At 40.5% G+C, this 20,005-nt stretch overlaps 1 protein-coding gene across 2 annotated transcripts in view; it reads left to right on the top strand.

Annotated features, from left to right (window-relative positions):
- The window catches only part of UBE4B (ubiquitination factor E4B), a 49,267-nt gene extending 32,050 nt beyond the window's left edge, over nt 1-17,217 (top strand). For both annotated transcript variants that reach the window (XM_075280015.1, XM_075280014.1), the window contains 21 exons: nt 8-134; nt 284-384; nt 1,298-1,412; nt 1,555-1,638; nt 3,063-3,119; nt 3,285-3,401; nt 3,530-3,628; nt 4,862-4,975; nt 5,323-5,521; nt 6,192-6,330; nt 7,388-7,487; nt 9,444-9,571; nt 9,736-9,834; nt 9,963-10,198; nt 11,175-11,301; nt 12,270-12,414; nt 12,655-12,789; nt 12,879-13,070; nt 13,274-13,448; nt 13,690-13,836; nt 15,969-17,217. In XM_075280015.1, the coding sequence (XP_075136116.1) occupies nt 8-134; nt 284-384; nt 1,298-1,412; nt 1,555-1,638; nt 3,063-3,119; nt 3,285-3,401; nt 3,530-3,628; nt 4,862-4,975; nt 5,323-5,521; nt 6,192-6,330; nt 7,388-7,487; nt 9,444-9,571; nt 9,736-9,834; nt 9,963-10,198; nt 11,175-11,301; nt 12,270-12,414; nt 12,655-12,789; nt 12,879-13,070; nt 13,274-13,448; nt 13,690-13,836; nt 15,969-16,030 (2,698 nt within the window). In that variant the 3' untranslated portion in view covers nt 16,031-17,217. The remainder of the gene's footprint in view (nt 1-7; nt 135-283; nt 385-1,297; nt 1,413-1,554; nt 1,639-3,062; nt 3,120-3,284; nt 3,402-3,529; nt 3,629-4,861; nt 4,976-5,322; nt 5,522-6,191; nt 6,331-7,387; nt 7,488-9,443; nt 9,572-9,735; nt 9,835-9,962; nt 10,199-11,174; nt 11,302-12,269; nt 12,415-12,654; nt 12,790-12,878; nt 13,071-13,273; nt 13,449-13,689; nt 13,837-15,968) is intronic.
- Nucleotides 17,218-20,005: the final 2,788 nt, after the last annotated feature.

Below are 20,005 nucleotides of genomic sequence, written 5' to 3'. Positions count from 1 at the left end.
CCCACAGTGGAAATAGTAGTACAGAGTCCTGTGGCGATCACTTCACAATAGAAGCTTGCAAAGAAACTGAGATGCTCAACTACCTCATTGAGTGCTTTGATAGAGTGGGAATAGAGGAGAGGAAAGCACCAAAGGTAAAATACTATCATCTGAAAACCAGCTATATCATCTGGTCACTGGATGGCGCCATTGTTCTCTGCAGTTGATAGTCTACATACTGTGATTGGTAAATAAAATAAGATATAATCGTTTTTTGTTTTTTTTTGTTTGGTTTTTTCTATAGATGTGCAGTCAGCCAGATGTGAGCCAGCTCCTGAGCAACATTCGATCACAGTGTATCTGCCATGCTGCTCTGGTGTTACAAGGGGCACTCACCCAGCCAAGGTAGGTACATATTAAGATATTGCAGTTATGTTCGATCTATTTTTCTTTCAAGAGAAACCTCTTTGAGACAAATGCCCACATTTGCATGAAAAAGTGGTCTTTTAGAGGGATTCTTCTTAAACATGGCTAGTTTGGAAATCTTGAAAATCCATCACAGAAGATGTCTTTTGGGGAAGTTTCACTGTGTAGTACTTCATCATTATACAACTTGTTTTGTAACCATAATGTTGTCTTATACATGGCCTGTATTGCACCAGTGAAAAATTGGCTTTGGTCTGGCAGTCTCCAGTATTTACCAGTTTTACCAGAAATTGCTAATGATAGGGGCCACACGGTGGCTCAGTGGTTAGCACTGCAGCCTTGCAGCACTGGAGTCCTGGTGTTCAAATCCTGCCAAGGGCAAAAAACCCATTTGCAAGGAGTTTGTATGTTCTCCCCGTATTTGCATGGATTTCCATCCCACATTCCAAAGACTTACTGATAGGGGGGAAAAAAAGTACATTGTGAGCTCTATGTGGGGCTCACAATCTACATTAAAAAAAAAACAAAATTGCTAATGACAGTTGCCTCATTTTAGTTTTCCATCACTTAGATTAAGCTGTAATGGGGAATGATATATGTTCATTCAGCACATAATAGAGGGGCAGCAGATGGGATCATTTGCACCCATACTTTATACCCAGACGATGCCAGGTACTGTCTCTAGTGTTAAATAAAAATCAAGTACAGGTTTATACTTCTAGTTAAGAAGTCAATTGTGTGTCAACTCTATCGGCTTCTAAATAGAAATGCCTCCAGTTTTTTGTTTGGGCTTTCATTGCATAAAGAACACCTGTCCCCTTGAATGGGAGACCTGAAGCGCCTACAGAAGATAATATGAATGAATGCACAGTTCCCATGTTTTCTGTTTCAGGTCTGTACAGCAGCAGTCTCTCCTTGTGCCATATATGCTCTGTAGGAACCTGCCATTTGGCTTCATTCAAGAACTTGTAAGGACTACATATCAGGATGAGGAGGTGTTCAAACAGGTAAGAAAAAGTCCGGAATCCTTTTCCCCTCATTTGGCTGAACAGGCTGACAAGTCTGTATATGGGCAGGACTAGAAAAACCCAAAGAATCAATCAAATATATTATAAATCCTTACCAATATTTTTTATTTTATGTACGCAGATCTTCATTCCTATTTTGCAAGGTTTGGCTCTGGCAGCTAAAGATTGTTCTTTGGATAGTGACAACTTCAAATACCCACTAATGGTAAGAACTCTAACTGCTGTATTTTGACGTTGTATTAATGGTAAAGCAGATCACCGCACAGCAAAGTCCAAGGGTATTTTCCTGCAATTGCAGAACTGGTATTGAATACAGTAGAATTTACCATATAAATATCCCAGTCTTGACTGTTTTTAATTGACTCTCTAATACGGCTTGGTACTAATATATCACTTGGTGGGACTGTAGAGTCAGTGTAACACTCCTGTAAGCTGTAGAAGATCCCAAATTCTGTTTTACACTTTTACCATGAGTACAATAGTGGGATCTCTGACCCACTCTTCTTGGAGATCCAAGCCACAAGAACATACATTGATATGGATCCCCTCTCAACTATTTGAGATAACCGACCTGTTGACCTTTTATCCATATTGCTCCATTTGCCAGATTCCGCTAATTTTTTGTGTCTTCAGTATTTACACCTCATTGCCTAGGCTTCAGACCACCGACTCTATAGCTTCAGTGGTCAGACTCTGTATTCCTGGCCGATGTGATTCACTGACTACTAATGGAGTCTCTACCAACTCCAAAGTGCATTTAACTGCGGAGCCTTGATAAGGGTAGTGCAGCTCTACCTGGTCATTTTTTGTTCCATCATCTTCTTACGGGTCCCTTCTAGAGATGAGAGAGTACTATTCGAAACAGTAGTTTCGAATAGCACGCTCCCATAGGAGTGAATGGACTCAGTCGGGGCCGGTGTCCTGCCGCTTAATCCCCTGCGCGCCGGCCGCTCCCATTCATTCCTATGGGAGCGTGCTATTCGAAACTACCGTTTCGAATAGTACTCTCCCATCTCTAGTCCCTTCCTGAGTTGCACTGGTTAGCCTCAGTGGTTAAGTGACCGCTGAGGCCAGTCAGCAGCCTTATACAGACACCCATGATGTCACAGGTAGTGACCTCACATGCCGTTTGCTGAGGCCACTGATTGGCCTCAGTGGTCATGTGTGGCTGGGACTTCCGCCACACATCTGCACTAGACTGAATAGACCAGACCGTGGTGGGAGGCACTGAAGCATCATGGAAAGGTGAGTGTGAATTATTATTATTATTATTTTTTTTTTTTTTTTTTTTTTTTTTTTTTTAGTTTTTCACTGCCCCTGGCTGCCTGGACAACCTAGATTTTTGCCTAGACAACTCCTTTTAAGCTGCTTACTGTAGTGCTCTCGTACTTATGTTGCAGCAATGATTTCCTATGCATTTGGACGGCTGCTGGCCTGTTATCTATGTAGTTGAATTTTAAGTGAATAGGTTTGTACCGTCTGTGGCCTGAGGCTGCAAATTGAAAATTGTGTTGTAAGAAGAGAACGCTCAATGTGACGGATGGACCACTGGTCACTAGTAATGGTTTACAGTTAATATTGGGGACTGGTGGTTTTTCTGTGCTCTCTCATGTGTTGTCTCCTCTTTAGGCTTTAGGTGAACTGTGTGAAATTAAGTTTGGAAAGACTCATCCTGTTTGCTGCTTGGTAAGTGTCTTATTTTAATTTAATAATTTAGTATAGTTTTATAGTATTATGCAAAACTGAGAAGTAGATTTATTTTTTTTTCCAGGAATTGTGCTAATAGTGTCCATATTTAAGCGTCAGTATGTATTTGACATAATATACTTCAATTCGAATGTTCCATTTTAGATGGCCTCTTTACCCCTTTGGTTGCCCAAGCCTCTGAGCCCTGCGACTGGCCGTGAGTTGCAGCGTCTGTCTTACCTTGGTTCTTTCTTCAGCCTCTCTGTCTTTGCTGAAGATGATGTAAGTTTCTTTTGTCTTGCAGTAAGATTTGTTTTCCACACTTAAGAAATTCTCTTAAATGCTTATTCAAGGACGGGACTACAGCTTGATATTTCTGACTCGAAAAAAATGTTTTTCTCTTACTACAGAATAAAGTTGTTGAGAAATACTTCTCTGGTCCTACAATTACTCTAGAAAACACCCGAGTTGTCAGTCAGTCACTTCAGCATTACTTGGAGTCCGCACGGGTGAGTATTGTACGCTGGTAGAGTATACTTCTTCACTTGGATAAGATAATGTCCATAGTGGCTAGACTCAAGGGTCTGTTTAATTATTATTTTTTTTTTTTTTTTTCCTGATTTATTGAATTTTCTTTTTCTCTAAATTTTTCCCCTTATGAGCATTTTAAAAAAAGCTTGCTTTGCACTTTCTTGTAATGTATCTCCAAGGGGTTGGTTCTGAAACCTGTGCTAAAAAAAATGTCATCATTGGGTGTAGTTTGTCATCCCTACTGGGGAAATATAGCATCTTTCTGGTAAGAATGTTATTAGAACTTTGTGTCACACCACACTGCACTAGATACAGCACTTCCTTTGCTACTCCTAGATTAGGCCTATGCTTGGTTTCCATGTTGCTCTTTACAGAAGATTGTTCCCAGAATACTGTACTGCATGGGACTCCCTTGGTACTTGCCTGGGACTCATGTCTAAGCCAATACGTTTCTATACGCACAGAATGCAACATTAAAGCATAAACATACTTTAATGCTAACTTTTGATTTTCTTGCTTAAAGTAGTTGTGTCATTATGGACACTTATTCCCCTTATCCTATCGTGATTGCTGGCGGCCTGACCAGGGGGTCTTGTGGCTAGGGTAAAAGTGTCATTAATGGCACAAACCCTTTTAATGGTTACATGTGAATTGGCAGCAGTACGTACAAATTATAGCTACAATAGGTAAAATAAATTAAGCTGTGAAACTCTGTGTGCCAGATTTACCGGCCTGAACACTACATCAGAAGAGGAACTCCTAGCAATACAGTTAACTATGCTGAAACAGCCATATATTGTCCTGCACTGACCATATCGGAGACCTATACGTCAAGGTTTGACATTAAACTGAGTGACGTATAAGACAGTCTATACATCCTAACTGTTGGGCATCAATAGTTACAACATATAACTGGTGGTAAACAGCAAATGGATTAAAAATGTGATCACATGAATGAGGTCACATCTCTAGTTTACTGGAATTGGAAGTGTAAGACAATGTACCTGGATATAGCTGCTTCCAGGTACACCTGACACCATATTTTAAACTTCTGAGTGAAATTTACTTCTCATTAGCGCAACTGGAAAAAAAACTTTGCAATTTTGTGGGTTTTTTTTTTTAAAAAAAGCACCATGTTTACCCAGTCTTAGAATTGGTCATATTCACACTGCAAGACTTTATTCATTGTTGTACTTTTTGTTTGTTTCTAGCAAGAGCTATTCAAGATTCTGCACAGTGTTCTGCTCAATGGTGAGACCAGGGAGTGTGCTCTAAACTACATGGCTGCCATAGTCAATGGCAATATAAAAAAGGCACAGATGCAGGTACAATCCTCTCCATAATACACTTGCTTGTAGGATGATGCATTGTTTTTAAAGGGTATAGGGGTGATCTAACGAAGCAAAAATGGGCGGACCTTTCTCCTGAGCTCCAAGCTGAATGTGGATGCGACTGTTGGTGGGTGGCGTTCCCATTCACTTCCATAGGCGTGCTACTGACAACCGAAGTAAAGCATTCGGATACCCTCCAGCACGTCCATTGAAGTGAAAGGAGGTGCTGTCCACCAACAGTCATGACTCTATTCAGCTTGGCTGCTGTCAGGCTGAATGTGCAGCAAGAGAAAGGTCTGGCCATTTTAACTTAATGAATTCTGATTCGTTATGCCCAACAGACAGATGACAGGTTGGTGTCTACTGATGGATTCATGCTGAACTTCCTCTGGGTGCTACAGCAACTCAGTACCAAGATTAAACTGGAGACTGTGGATCCTATGTATATTTTCCATCCAAAATGTCGCATAGCACTGCCTAGTGATGAGACTCGTATCAAAGCTACAATGGAGGAAGTTACCAGCTGGATGACAGAACTAAGTAAGTGTCTTATCCTGTTAGGTTGATAATGTCATTTTTGTTCATATCATTCAAGAAGTGTGACCATTAATAGTGGCTGACACATAGTGTTGGGGTTGCTGGTTCTTTTACTTTTGTGAAAGCACTAACTGATTAGTATCTTTTCCCCATTACTAACCATGGGATTTTGCAGGTTACCTCACAACTAGTAGTAAGAGTCTTTTAATCAGCTAGTGGTCACTTAAGTTAAAGTACGGTGCCCTCAGCACTGACACTGGCTGTCTTGTAACTGGAACATATGGGCACATATGCCATATGCACTGGATAATTGAGAAGTGTCACATTAGGAGAACAAGGACCACAAGTCTTCCCTGACTGCTCCTTGTGGTGGTGTGCATGTGTGGCCACAGCTTCATTCTCTCCTTTGGGACTGCTGGAGATCATTGCCCTGGCAGTCAGATAGTTGTGAATAAAGTGATGGCCATGTATATGCACCATTGCCCCTGTGCTCACGATTGCCAGGGGTCTGACTGCTTGGATGTTTTAGGTATGGAATAAATGTCCTTGTTGAGAAAATGCCTTTAGCATAGGAAAAATTTTTATCATCTGGATGACTACACTAGATAAGTATTGTCTGTTTTAAAATGTATTTATGCTTTTAATTTAAATATTTTTTATTTATTTTTTTTAGATCAAGATCCTTCTTCATTCTCGGAACCCAAGTTTCCTACAGAGTGTTTCTTTCTGACCTTGCATGCTCATCACCTCGCAATCCTGCCTAGCTGTCGCCGTTATATCCGACGGTTAAGGGCCATCCGGGAGCTGAACAGGTTAGCAATTCTGTAGTGATTGTGTCATTTTTGTAATCTGAACTGATTTAATTTTTTTTTTTCTGTCTGTTAGATCATTTGGAGATTATATAGATGTCCTCCTTTCTTGACCCCCCCTCTGCTTGCTCTGGGTTAAAGTTATTTTCTATACAAATTATATTTGTGACCTATCCTTTGGATAGGTTGTCATTGTCAGACAGGAGGGACCCCAACAGATCAGCTGTTTTCGGCAGTAGTTGCCAAATGAAGTACTGAAACGGAAGCAGATATCTTTATTTTATGTGTAGCGGCTATGCTGAGTTACTACAGCTCAACTCCTATACAACCCTAAAGATCAGTGTTTGGGTCCATTCACACGGAGTAAATGCGTGCTTATTTTGGCAAAATACACGTGTAAAAATAAGTCTCCCATTTTTTTACACGTCAGAATACACATGTAAAATGTCATTGAAGTCAATGGGAGTCTTATTTTTACACGTGTATTCTTTACACGTGTATTTTGCCAAAATGAGCTCGCGTTTACTCCGTGAGAATGAACCCTTATACTGAAAAACCCCTTTAAATGTAGGAGAAATGAATAGGGAGTGACAGCGTTGCTGGCATTGGTCTCTGAAATTCACAAGGCTGGATCTGCTTTGTCAGTTTTACAAGAAACAAACACTACTAGTGATGAGCGAGTACTGTTCGTATCAGCCAATCCGAACAGCACGCGCCATAGAAATGAATGGATGCACCTGGTACTTCCGCTTTGACAGCGGCCGGCCGCTTAAACCCTCGCGTGTCGGCTACGTCCATTCATTTCTATGCGAGCGTGCTGTTCGGATCAGCTGATCTGAACAGTACTCGCTCATCTCTAAACACTACATTTGTCAAATGTGTCCATAAGGGCCCCCTTTAACCTGGGGAAAGCCAAGAATCTTTTTGGCTTTTGCCAGGATGGTATATAGATTTTTTTATTTTATTTTCCTCTGAAGTATGCACTGTTCTGGTGTATTCATGGTTTGTACATATACTACAAACATTGGCTTATTCTGGCTTTTCTTTTAACCATCTTTAGGACGGTTGAAGAGCTGAAGAACAATGAGAGTCAGTGGAAAGATTCCCCACTTGCTGCCAGACACAGAGAGATGCTGAAACGTTGTAAAACTCAGCTCAAGGTTAGTTATTTCTTTACAGAATTTTCTAAATAAATTATTTAAGAAATATATATAATTTTATTTTGGGGTTTTTTATTGCAAGAGAACATAAAGTGAACAAAATGCACCAGAAATGCCATAGGAAGTCTGGGGCTACAAAGTCTTAAAGGGGTTGTCTGGGTTAAAAACCAATTCCTACTCTAATCTAAACACCCTCCCCCTGCTTACTTTCTAAATAACATAATTTATCAAAAATGTATATTTACCCATATACCGCATTTGCTCGTTCTCTGGTGCTGATCTGTTTCCCCTCTTCCGGAAATGGAACGTCACGTTCCCAGACACACCCAGAAATCACTCAAAACACTGCTAAAGGTATTTGAGTGCATTTACTAACCCATTAATAGCACCAACAGACCTTTTTTTTTTTTTTTTTTTTTTTTTTTTTTTTTTTTTTTTTATAAAACATTTTTTGCCCAGAAAACCGAGGCGCCAAGGACAAACTCAGACGATTACAGTGCAAGTAGGCATAACGGAGGAGGGGAGAGGGACAATCAAGTGAAATGTGACAGAGCAGAAGGGGTGAAAAAAATGAATGGGGAGGGAGGGAATGAACCTGAATTTCTCGCCTAATTTTCACTGAGGGACACTGAGTATTAGCTCAGCCGCTAGGAGACTTGACACTAGTATAACAAAAAGTCTGTTGGCTCTGCCTCCATGCAATAACCCTTTCAGACACTGTGCTAATCAGTTTGAACCTCGTGTTCCATACCTTCCATTCCATACTTGGACGACGTGCTGGTGAAAGCCCCTACAAATCAGACAACCTGACCAGCTTGCGCATTACCTTGAACCTTCTTCACCAGTACTGCTGGCTTATCAATGAGGAAAAGTCTTGTTTCATTCTGTCTCCACATATGGAATTCCTGGGCGTGATCCTTGACACGAACCAGAGCCAGGTTCTCCTCCCAGAGTCTAAAATTCCTCCTCTTTGGTCCAGTGTGTCTCGCCTTCAGAAAAAATCTCCTTGCACTCTTCGGTTCTGTATGTGCATCCTGGGCATAATGGTCTCTACCTTCGAGGCCATCCACCTGGGTCTCCATCAACACATTTTCAAAATTTTATAAGATCCATTCTGTGGCTTCTGCCAATGCCAGTTTGGGTCACAAGGTATTCCAAGCAGCTTTGCGCTAGGTGATTTGCATGGCTGTGTATTTCCCACCCTCTGGGACTGCTTTGGGACATCCCACTGTGTTCCCCAGTGAAAATTAGGTCAGAAAGAGGTATTTTTGTACTCGGTTAAATCTATTTCTCGACTTTTTCACTGGGGGACACAGATCCCACCTTAGTTATTACGTTTACTCCTGTCCGACTTTTTTTTTTTTTCTTTTTTAATTTCCCTCCCTTATTTTGTGTGCCTTTCTCCTACTGCTGCAGTACAACCTGATTAGCACAGTGTCTGTGAGTGGTATTGCCCGGAGGCAACAGGCTTTTTGTTATACTAGTGTCAAGTCTCCTAGCGGCCGGGCTAATACCCACTGTATCCTCCAGTGAAACCGTCGAGAAATGGATTTTATAGTTAGTACAAAAGTCCCTTTTTATCTCAACTAGCCTTCCAGGTTTCCTCTGGACCTCTTAAGGTCTTTGTAGTCCTGCGTCCCCTGAAACTTGATCCAGCAGGTCCAGGCGAAAAAATAAGAATTGTGCATACTATTGAGGGGTGCATTTATGTCTCTCATTTTCTGAAGGTCCATCACTCTGCGGACAGAATAACCTACTTCATGGAAAGAGAGGTCTATTGGAGAGCTGTGTGTTTATTGGTTTGCCCCTTGGATTTCCCGGCTATCAGTGCTTTTCAATAAAAACTGTGATTCTTCTAGGTGTTCACATATAATGCATAAAAAATAAGTTCATACCAACCACAATGAAATGAGTGCATTGTAAGCTTATAGTTTGTTCCTTCTGATCATACTACAGAAGCTAGTACGCTGCAAGGCCTGTGCTGATGCCGGATTACTGGATGAAAACTTCCTCAGAAGATGCCTCAGTTTCTATGGAATGGTTATACAACTCTTATTGCGTATGGTGGATCCCGCTTACCCAAGGTGAGTTTTATAGGCTGACAGATTAGATACCTGAGTGTTTACACTCCAGTTGCATTTTTTTTGCAAATTATTTTTCGAGCAAAGTTTAACATTGATATTTTTTTTACTGTTATAGTTTATGTTGTACGTGACAATGAATTTGAATGTATTTTTTTCTCCTCCAGTATAACGCTGCCTTTAAATCCAGACATTCCCAAGATATTTGCTGCATTGCCCGAGTTTTATGTAGAAGATGTAGCTGAATTTTTGTTTTTTATTGTGCAGTAAGTAAACTGTCATTGGTTGTCTTTGTATACCACTAAACCTGCTCTTAAAAACTGCCGTACTTTATTCATGGGCTTTTGTTTATTTTTATACAACTTGCTCATTGGGTTTCTTGCGTTTCCTCTAGATATGCTCCTCAGGTTCTTTTTGAGTCCTGTACACAGGATGTTGCTACGTTCCTGGTGGTGCTGCTATGCAACCAGAATTATATCCGAAACCCGTACCTTGTGGCCAAGCTGGTGGAGGTTATGTTTGTAACTAATCCAGCTATCCAGCATCGGACTCAGAAATTTTTTGAGATGATTGAAGGACACCCGTTGTCAACCAAACTTCTTGTGCCCTCTCTGATGAAGTTTTACACAGGTAATGAACAGTACAGCTATTCACCATGAATCAGATAGCAGTTGCCACTAGTTCCTCCCTCAGACACCATGCAGTGGCATTTGTCACTATAGGTTCCCTCTATGATATTAACTTTTATAGTTTATCTATACATTTTTTACTGGACTCTACGTGATCAAAAAACTTAGTATACTCTAGTGATTATATATGGTAAATCCTGGGATAAACTCTTGATGTGAACGTAGCTTTAAGCTGAGGCTCCATGTTGCGGAAACACAGCCTTTTTTTTTTTTTTTTTTTTTTTTTTTGTTTTTTTTTTTAGCTGAAGACAAGAGTGGTCATAAAAGGAATAGGGAAATATATAGGAAGTTCTTATACATCTTTTGCTCAATCCACTCCTGGCTTTGGCTCAAAAAACCACAATAAAAAAAAATGCTGCGTTTCCACAACATGGGGCCTTAGCCTTACTCTCTATTTTGAAACTCTTTTGTCATGGCTAAATTATGTGTAATCCCATGTGTTTCTTACCTGTTTTGAGGCTGAGCTGGTGCGTTATGTAGCTATCTCTGTCAAAATACTGAGCAGAATATATGTTCAGTGTAACGTTCTTTACTGTAGTGACATCAATGCGTTTCCGGTGATGCTGAATGCTTAATAAGTAAATAGCTTTTTAGATTGAATAGAGGCAACGTGATTAATAAAGGATCTCGGTTCCTCAATAACTAATGGGCAGGAATGTGAGAGATGCGTGTGCCTTGCATGCTATGACCTTGTGTTTATCTGGACAGCTCTTCCATGTCTTCTGCAAGAGTGATTCCTCCCATTAGTTCCACTATACGGACTTGCAAAATCAGATTTTCTCTGGTTCTGTCATGGCCTCTAGCTCATCTGCAGTTCTCGGGAACTGTAATGTATTTTTTACATGATTTTATGTTTCAGGATCTGCTCAATGTTTGGCCTGATTCTTAGTTGAATAAGTTTCTTCTTCTTTCTCTAGATGTTGAACATACCGGCGCTACCAGCGAATTCTATGATAAGTTTACCATACGCTATCACATAAGTACCATCTTTAAAAGCCTATGGCAAAATCCAGCTCATCATGGTACATTTATGGAAGAATTCAAGTGAGTGGCTCAATACAGAAACTTCTGCTTGGAATTCCATTAAACAATTTGTCTCTGTATAAACATACTGTATAATGTATAACCAAATAGCGCCTCGACATATATTAAAGGGGTATTCCCACCTCACATACTCATCAGTCTTTACTGCTGTAAAATCTTCTTTCTTCCTGTTTTCTTGCATCATTTGGTGGGCGGGGTTTCACAGGCAACCTGCCATTTAGCGCCGCCCCCAAATTTCCATGTAGCTCCGCCCACCCATATTGGACTATGAAGTACAGGCAGCAGCAACTCCATTCTGTGTTACATACAGAGACTGCCTGTCTCTGCCATAATGAACACAATTGAATTAGCTAGCCTGATAACTGGGAGAACAGAAGAAATTAAAGCAGCTCCTCTTCCCTATCTGAGTGCAGGAAGCTAGGTCACGTGGTGTAGACACAGGAATAGCTAGATACACAGGCTCGCTCCCTGCACTTAGCCCCTCCCCCCCCCTTCCTGAGAGCAGCAGATACATCACTTGACTCATGAGCAGATAAGTCAGGGCTGTGGCCACAAAGAATTGAATAAAGTAAGATAGTGGACAAACAAAGCAGTTTTGCTGAAGCAATGTATTTAGGAAAAGTCTTACATCCACATTAACCAGCAGTATAGATAGGATCCTTGTGATGGGACAACCCCTTTAATGTGTTTGTCATCGCCTTATAAAAGCGATGAAGTTGAGGGGATAGTTATGGGTCTGGAGGCATATCTTGAGAAAAAGGGATTGGCATAAAATGATTCTTTTGGTTATATTACTAGTGTTTCCCAATGCTTTGTGCAAAATAACATGTGCCTATATATGTAATTATTAGTATGCATCTGTAATGCCTCCTTATGTCATGATCCATTTAGCTGTGGTGCTTTTGATTTGCATTTCTGCTGTGCTTTTTGTGACCGAATTGATTATAGCAGCGTTCTTGTATTTGCAGCTCGGGGAAGCAGTTTGTGCGTTACATAAACATGCTTATTAATGACACCACCTTCTTGCTGGATGAGAGCTTAGAGTCCCTAAAGCGAATCCATGAAATGCAAGAGGAGATGAGGAACAAGGAACACTGGGATCAGTTGCCTCGGGTTAGTCTTGGAATGCCATTCCCTAATTTAATGTAATTTAAAGTGGATCTGTCGTGGGACTGTCAAGGCTGGGTGGGGCACAGATCAGTTGTGACAAGTCACTTCTATTTCCAGCTCAGAACTCATCTGAGCATGAGTTGTAGTGACCTATCATTTTATAGGAATCGCGTTGGCTGTGTTACGGCTGTTTCTCATACAACAGAGGGATTGAAATGACTCCAAATGAAATTTACTTTTCAGGATCAACAGCAGGCCCGTCAATCCCAGCTGGCTCAAGATGAGCGTGTCTCCCGTTCCTATCTTGCTTTAGCCACAGAGACTGTTGACATGTTCCACATTCTTACCAAACAAGTGCAGAAGCCGTTCCTTAGACCTGTGAGTGCTGGGCCTCTGGCTTTCTGTTTGTAGTTCCTGTTGTATTTCACCTTCCTTGGCCAATACATATTCCGATTTTCCTCCTTCAGGAGCTTGGACCCCGGTTAGCAGCCATGCTAAATTTTAACCTGCAGCAGTTATGTGGACCTAAGTGTCGAGACTTGAAGGTGGAGAACCCAGAGAAGTATGGGTTTGAACCAAAGAAACTTCTGGATCAACTCACCGATATCTACTTACATTTAGACTGTGCCCGATTTGCTAAGGCCATAGCAGATGACCAGGTCTGTGTAGCTTCTTATATAGCTGTGGTTATTTCATGTTTTTACTTGGGTTAAAAAAAAATTGTCCTTACTTGAATATCAACCTACTTCTAGCCTTCTACAATCCTTCAGTGTACACATTTTACCTGTAAATCTTTATAAATTCAGTAGCAGAATTACATCAGAAAGAAATGACTTGACCTATTTGTCCTCCCCATTCTCAGAGATCCTACAGCAAAGAACTTTTTGAAGAGGTCATATCCAAAATGAAAAAGGCTGGAATTAAATCTACAATTGCCATTGAGAAGTTCAAGCTCTTAGCGGAGAAGGTGGAGGAGATTGTGGCACGGAATGCCCGGGCAGAAATTGATTATAGTGATGCTCCAGATGAGTTCAGAGGTATAGAAATACTGCCTGTACTAAATACAATACAATGAGATTGGATTTCTCAACATACACTTTACACCAGTTTTTTTTATTTTTTATTTTTATATCTTACTACTTTATAACTCCCATCTGGTTACAGATAGATGACCACCTGTTGGTAATATATCAGTTTAAAAAGTGACATTCACACGTTTCATTTTTTTTTTAAATGTGTGTTGTTGTTTTTTTGTTTTGTTTTTTTTTATCAATCTAGATCCACTAATGGACACTTTGATGTCGGAACCAGTGAGACTGCCATCTGGAACCATCATGGACAGGTCAATCATTCTGAGACACCTTCTTAATTCATCTACAGATCCCTTCAATAGACAAACACTCACAGAAAGCATGCTTGAACCAGGTAAATTTACAAACGTGCTTTAAAGAACCTATCTAGTATGGAGCTAAAAAATTAGAAATATTGGTGCAGTGGAGAAGGAAGGATTCTGGATTGGCCAGAAAGCTCCTGTCTGTAAGTTTGGAAGCTATCTCTCGAACTGCTAGCCAGAATGTGGGGAGGAATGGAGAGAACAAAAAAAAATATACAGCAGAGTGCTCTCCACACCCTGGCACCTCCAGTATAGAGTTGACACAGAGTTAGGGTAAGTTCACACGGGGGATTTTTTGGATCGGAACCTGAGGTGGAGGCCGCCTCAGGTTCTGATTAGAGATGAGCGAGTACTGTTCGGATCAGCCGATCCGAACAGCACGCTCCATAGAAATGAATGGATGCACCTGGTACTTCCGCTTTGACGGCGGCCGGCCGCTTAACCCCCCGCGTGCTGGCTACGTCCATTCATTTCTATGCGAGCGTGCTATTCGGATCGGCTGATCCGAACAGTACTCGCTCATCTCTAGTTCTGATCCAAAAACCGGGTAGCCGCGACTGAAAGCCGGTGAAATGCACCAGTATCCAGCCGCGCACTCCGCTCCGGATTTGGCCCAATGAATGGGCCTAGTCCGGAGGAGGGAGTTTCTTCATGCCGAATCTTGAGACAACTCTGCCTGAAGAATGAGCATGTCGCTTCTTTTTTCCGGGAGCCGGAAGAAACAGCTTCTGGAAAAAAGACCTGAGTGGCTCCCATTGATTTCAATGGGAGCCGTCTTTTTGGTCTACGGCATCAAAACCCTGACTAAAAAAAAACTCCATGTGAGCTTACCCTTATACTTTACCCAGAACTGGGGTAAAACTGAAGTTTCGATTTCTAATTGGCAGCCCAGGACACCTGGAGATCCCCCTCCCGTTTGGCCAGGTACTTAGGCTCCTGGAAATGACATGCTGCAGTTGCTAAGCTCTGTCACCTTCTGTAAACATGACGGCTATTTTAATGCTGTAATATCTTGAGATGCTGTTTTACTGTAAAGAAGAGAGCAGTAAATCGATCACTTGCTAGTAGTAGTGCCCCCATCCCTTTCCCTTAGAGTTGTGTGTGAGGCTCGATACCATATGGGTGAAGGAAGGGAAAAGTAGCCTGACAAGGAAACTAATTTATTTAATAAGATATATTACGAAGTTTATAGTCACGTACTATTAATTTATGAAAAATTGTTCTATAATTGAAGTTAAGCTTTAAGGGTGGTGTGCTGGTCTCATAAATGAATCATGAAAAACCCCTTAATTGTCATGCTTCCCTAGCTCACCTGACGTATACTGTTTTTTTATTTGGCTTCAGATGCCTTAACATAAGGACAGGCCCTAGGTGGGGTGTCTTTTATTTTAGCAATTAAATAGCTACACTTTACAGGAAAGTAAATATTCACTCAAAACAGATATAAAATGTATACACCGGTTTTGCTGGGCAGGAGAAATACAGTTTTAGGGTGGGGTTCACACCTGCGTCCAGTCTCCGCTTTGTGGTTTTCCGTTTTCTGCCAACAGGAGACGGAAACCTGGCAGTCAGTGTCCGCCCGTGAGCATCTTCTGGTCTTTGCAGCGAAACATTTTTTATTTTATTTTTTAACAGGACACAGTCCTGCATGTCTGACTTTGTGTCTGGTAGAAAACACAAAACCAAAACTGTTTCGCTGCGGAGAGGCAGAAGACACTCACGGGTGGTCACTTTGCAAACCCATTCAAATGAATGGATTTGAAAACTGCTGGTTTCCTTCTCTTGTCCGGTTTCTCAGGCAGAAGACGGAAACCTGAAAGTGGAGACCAGGTGCAGGTGTGAACCCACTCTTACATGCTGCAACATAACAAGAGACCCCTGGTACCTCAGACTCTCCCCACCCCTTCCCCACATACCCACATCTGTAATGTTTATGTGAATTACTTCAAGCTAGTGGATCCTGTATTTGTGGGAGATGCAGAACTGTAATTCTGCCACAGCTGCACGGTCACTTCCTGCATAGTCGGACCCTAGCTGCTCAGTCGTAGGTCAGTTTGAGTAGAGAATAACTAATGTCTGATCACAGTCCTGCATGATCAGATTAGAAGTTTCTTAAGCGGTATACCTTTTACTTATGAATATTGATTTTTTTTTTTTATTTTAGTGCCAGAACTTAAGGAGAGGATCCATGCATGGATGAGAGAGAAACAGAGTGCTGACCGATGACGCGGCAATGAATTGCAAAGAGGTTTGTCATTCTGAAGGCCACCACACCACAGCAGATGAAACCCTGTACATATATTTAAATAATATCACACGTATTGACAAGCGCACCCAATGCGGAATAAACAAAAGGGGATTCTATTTTCTTAATAAAGGCCAGCAATTACAGTCCGGAAGGCAGAGACCTTCAGCTCATCTGTGTTGGAGAGCAGGTGGACAGAAAACATCAAGGTTTCATCACAAGTTGGTGAAGAGCTGACTGCAAAAATGTATCAGTCGTCGGTTTTGGTTTTTTTTCCTGTTTTTTTTTTAATTTTTTTTCTGCTGCTACAACATTCTCCTCTTGTTTTTTTCCTTCCCTGTCTGTTCTCCCTGCCAGGATACCAGTATAAAAGGATATAGGAAATGTCTGAAAATCCGTATTTGGCTGAGCTCTATCTTTACCACCTTCATTGTAACCCTGCGCTTCCTCAAACATGCGATATACTGATTTTGGGACCCGGAGCAAAGTCTGATTTGTGGAGTGCTCTTTTATGATCCTATATCTGTATAATATATGATATATATTTCCAAATATATATTTATATATTATGAGTATATTTGTTTTAAGCTTAGCAACTGCAAATGTTTTATCACATGCTTTAGATGCTTTATTTTTCTCCTATACCTTAGCCATTCTTGTGCAAAAAAATAAACTTTTTTTTTTTTTTTTTTTTTTTTTTTTTTTTTTTGAAAGAGCAGCACTGGGAATTGTTTTATATTGCTGGCTTTTGTGAGATTTGGGGGAGGCAATGTTCTGCCAGGTTACACCCCAGCCCTGCTTTGCACCTTGCCTCCTCCTGCCAGTGTAGGAGTGGATAATGCCCTTTTTGTGAAATCTTGGTTTGCTCCTATTGTTTAGCCTTACCAAAGTGATTGGTGCCAGGAGGACTGGCATGTGCAAAGGTTTTGTTTCTGTTTTTTTTTTTTTTTCCTCTTTGTTTTTCTTGTTTTGCTTTTTTTTATGAAACCTTTTTTGTATTACTGCCCTCCACAACATACTTGAATTCCTGTACTCTCTTCATGTGGAAAGGCAGGAAAATTTTAAAATGAAACCTGTAAAAAGAAAAAAAAAGTGCGTTTCCCCTTCCCTTATATTTTCAGTTTTTCTGCAGAATAATCTCCCTCTTTCCCATTGCGTTATGGAGTCTCGGAAAAGTAAAAAAAAATAAATAAAAAAATTACATTGAAAAACCTGTGTACCAGTTGTTTATTTTATTGTTGCGCTGACAGGTATTGCATTACATGGTGCATGAATCGTACAATTACTGGATGTTTCGTGTTTGACTGCATTGTGACAATTGAAGTTTTCCTGTCCTAAATGTTGTTTTCATATTGATGACCGGATAGCTCACCAGTATGTAATCTGTGGGGTCCGATGCCCAGACCCCACACAGATCAGCTGCTTCGATAGTCTTCAGACACTGGAAACTGGTATAGTGGATGGTGAGCACATGTCGGCTGCTCCTATTCAAGTAATAGGGGTATCCTTCCCATTACAGAATGATCAGTTTATCATGGATAGTATGTGTACAAGGAAGCTTGTCAAATGGTGTACTATGTCTCATTAGGGAGATGCCACCTTGAGGCTGTATATGGACTTATTAAACTTTGCATGTCCTGCTAAGAATTTCTGGTAAGTATTATGCAAATAAGCCTACTTGGGTGGTTAAATATGATGTGCTCTATCACCACCTTCCAAAGGTGGCACTAGAGCATATTCCTCTCTTCCACCAAAGAGGTCTTATTTGCTGTTTTCTTTGTCAAGAAAGTAGAGAGCTACAAGGCAGAGAACATATAGACTTTTATTACATCTCCAAAATAAAGTGGCACCATAGTATAAATTGAGATTGTTTAAATCCATAGAGATCTTGTGTGAAATTTTTTAGGATTGGCAATTTTTATACGCCACTCTTAATTCCCTGACAGGTATACAACTGATCAGAATTACTAACCGGCTCCTGCCTCTTATAACTACAGCATATGTGGAAGTACCTGAGGTGCCAGTGAGAGATTTTGCTATAACTCACACCAGAAAATACCAATTTAGGGGTTATTTCTCAGTTTATCCTAGACCACCCCTTTAAATACTAATATTCATTCAGCAAGTATCATACATGTGCTTTTCATAATCGAATCAGTCAGGTTGCTACACAGTACCATCATTTTCAATACATTTGCAGTTTCGTGTTCTCCATATAGCGGTTGTAACTGATCATAATGAGTTGGGGACAAGTATTGTTGAGTCATGTCCAAGAACACGCAGAACTCAAGTTACTGGTTTGTACTATTTTTATACAGCAAGATGCTATTACTAGCCAGTGATGTTAAATGGGGAAATGTGAAGTTCATCTACACTCAGCGGATCACTAAGGCTTGTACTTATTGTATGGTATGATTTTCATCTTTAATCTGGCCTAAACTACATCTACTCCATCTCTAGTCTAAACCGCAACTACTTCTGAAATGAAATGAAAAAACAGGTTTTGTGCAAGTTCCAACAAGACTTTTTAAATGGCTATCCATTATCTCCAAAAAGCTGGTGCAAACTCTTATGGAACATTTTTTTTTTTTTTGGGGGGTGGGAGGGGGGGTGGAAAGGGATTAGAACTGACATGGCTGTGACTTAATCACCACACTCCATTGAAATGAATGTGCAAACTGAGTCAAGTGAAATTTGATTATTCATTGAGTGGCAGAGGCTCGACTGCTTCAAGGGAATGTGTCATGACAAAATGACCTATTGCTTAAAGGAAATTTTTATGTTAACCGCTTCAGTCCCGGTCCAATTTCTGGCTCAGGACCAGGGCTTTATTTTTATGTTTTTATTTTGGCGTGTTTTTGGTTTTGTTTTGTTTTTTGTTTTTTTTTTTTCTCTCTAGCTATGTAGATTTTATATATGACTAGCTGGTACCCGCGACTTCGTCTGCGGTGATTGTAGAAGTGGGTATATACAAGCGCGGGTAAGGTTTTCGTACTGTGTATAAGGTATGGGATATGAAATGTAAGTTTGTATCTTGTTTTTGCTGTAATTCAGACAATACATGAGACTTTTGTGTTGATGTTAACTTGTATTTGAGCTGCTATACGGTGTTGTGAGAAACTTTGCATAGTGACTTTGGGACAGAAGTATTTGAAGTTAACCCTTTCCCGCCGATGGCATTTTTTGATTTTCGTTTTTCATTTTTGACTCCCATCCTTCTAAACCCCATAACTTTTTTATTTCTCCGCTCCCCGAGCCATATGAGGTCTTAATTTTTCCTGGGACAAATTTTTCTTCATGATGCCACCATTATTTATTCTATATAATGTACTGGGAAGCAGGGAAAAAATTCAGAATGGGGTGGATTTGAAGAAAAAATGCATTTCTGCAACTTTCTTACGGGCTTTGGTTTTACGGCGTTCACTGTGCAACCAAAATGACATGTGCCCTGTATTCTGTGTTTCGTTACGATTCCGGGGATACCAAATTTATATGGTTTTATTTACATTTTGACCCCTTTAAAAAAAATCCAAAACAGTGTTAAAAAATTATTTTTTTGAAAAGTTGCCATATTCCGACAGCCGTTTTTTATACGTGCGTGTACGGGGATGTATAGGGCGTCTTTTTTTGCGGGACCGGGTGTACTTTGTAGTTTTCGGGAAATGTTATTGCTTTGATCACTTTTTATTCAAATTTTTATCAGAATCAAAACAGTGAAAAAATGGCGGTTTGGCACTTTTGACCATTTTTCCCACTACGGCGTTTACCGAACAGGAAAAATATTTGTATAGCTTTGTAGAGCGGGCGATTTCGGACGTGGGGATACCTAACATGTATGTGTTTCACAGTTTTTAACTACTTTTATATGTGTTCTAGGGAAAGGGGGGTGATTTGAATTTTTAATCCTTTTTTATTTTTTTTATATTTTTTTTACTTAACTTTTTTTTTTTGCATTT

This window comes from Leptodactylus fuscus, chromosome 6 (assembly GCF_031893055.1).
Source record: "Leptodactylus fuscus isolate aLepFus1 chromosome 6, aLepFus1.hap2, whole genome shotgun sequence".
In the NCBI taxonomy this organism is placed as follows: Eukaryota; Metazoa; Chordata; class Amphibia; order Anura; family Leptodactylidae; genus Leptodactylus; species Leptodactylus fuscus.
The sequence above is the reverse complement of the archived record's forward strand: the minus strand, read 5'-3'. Positions and strand labels throughout refer to the sequence as shown.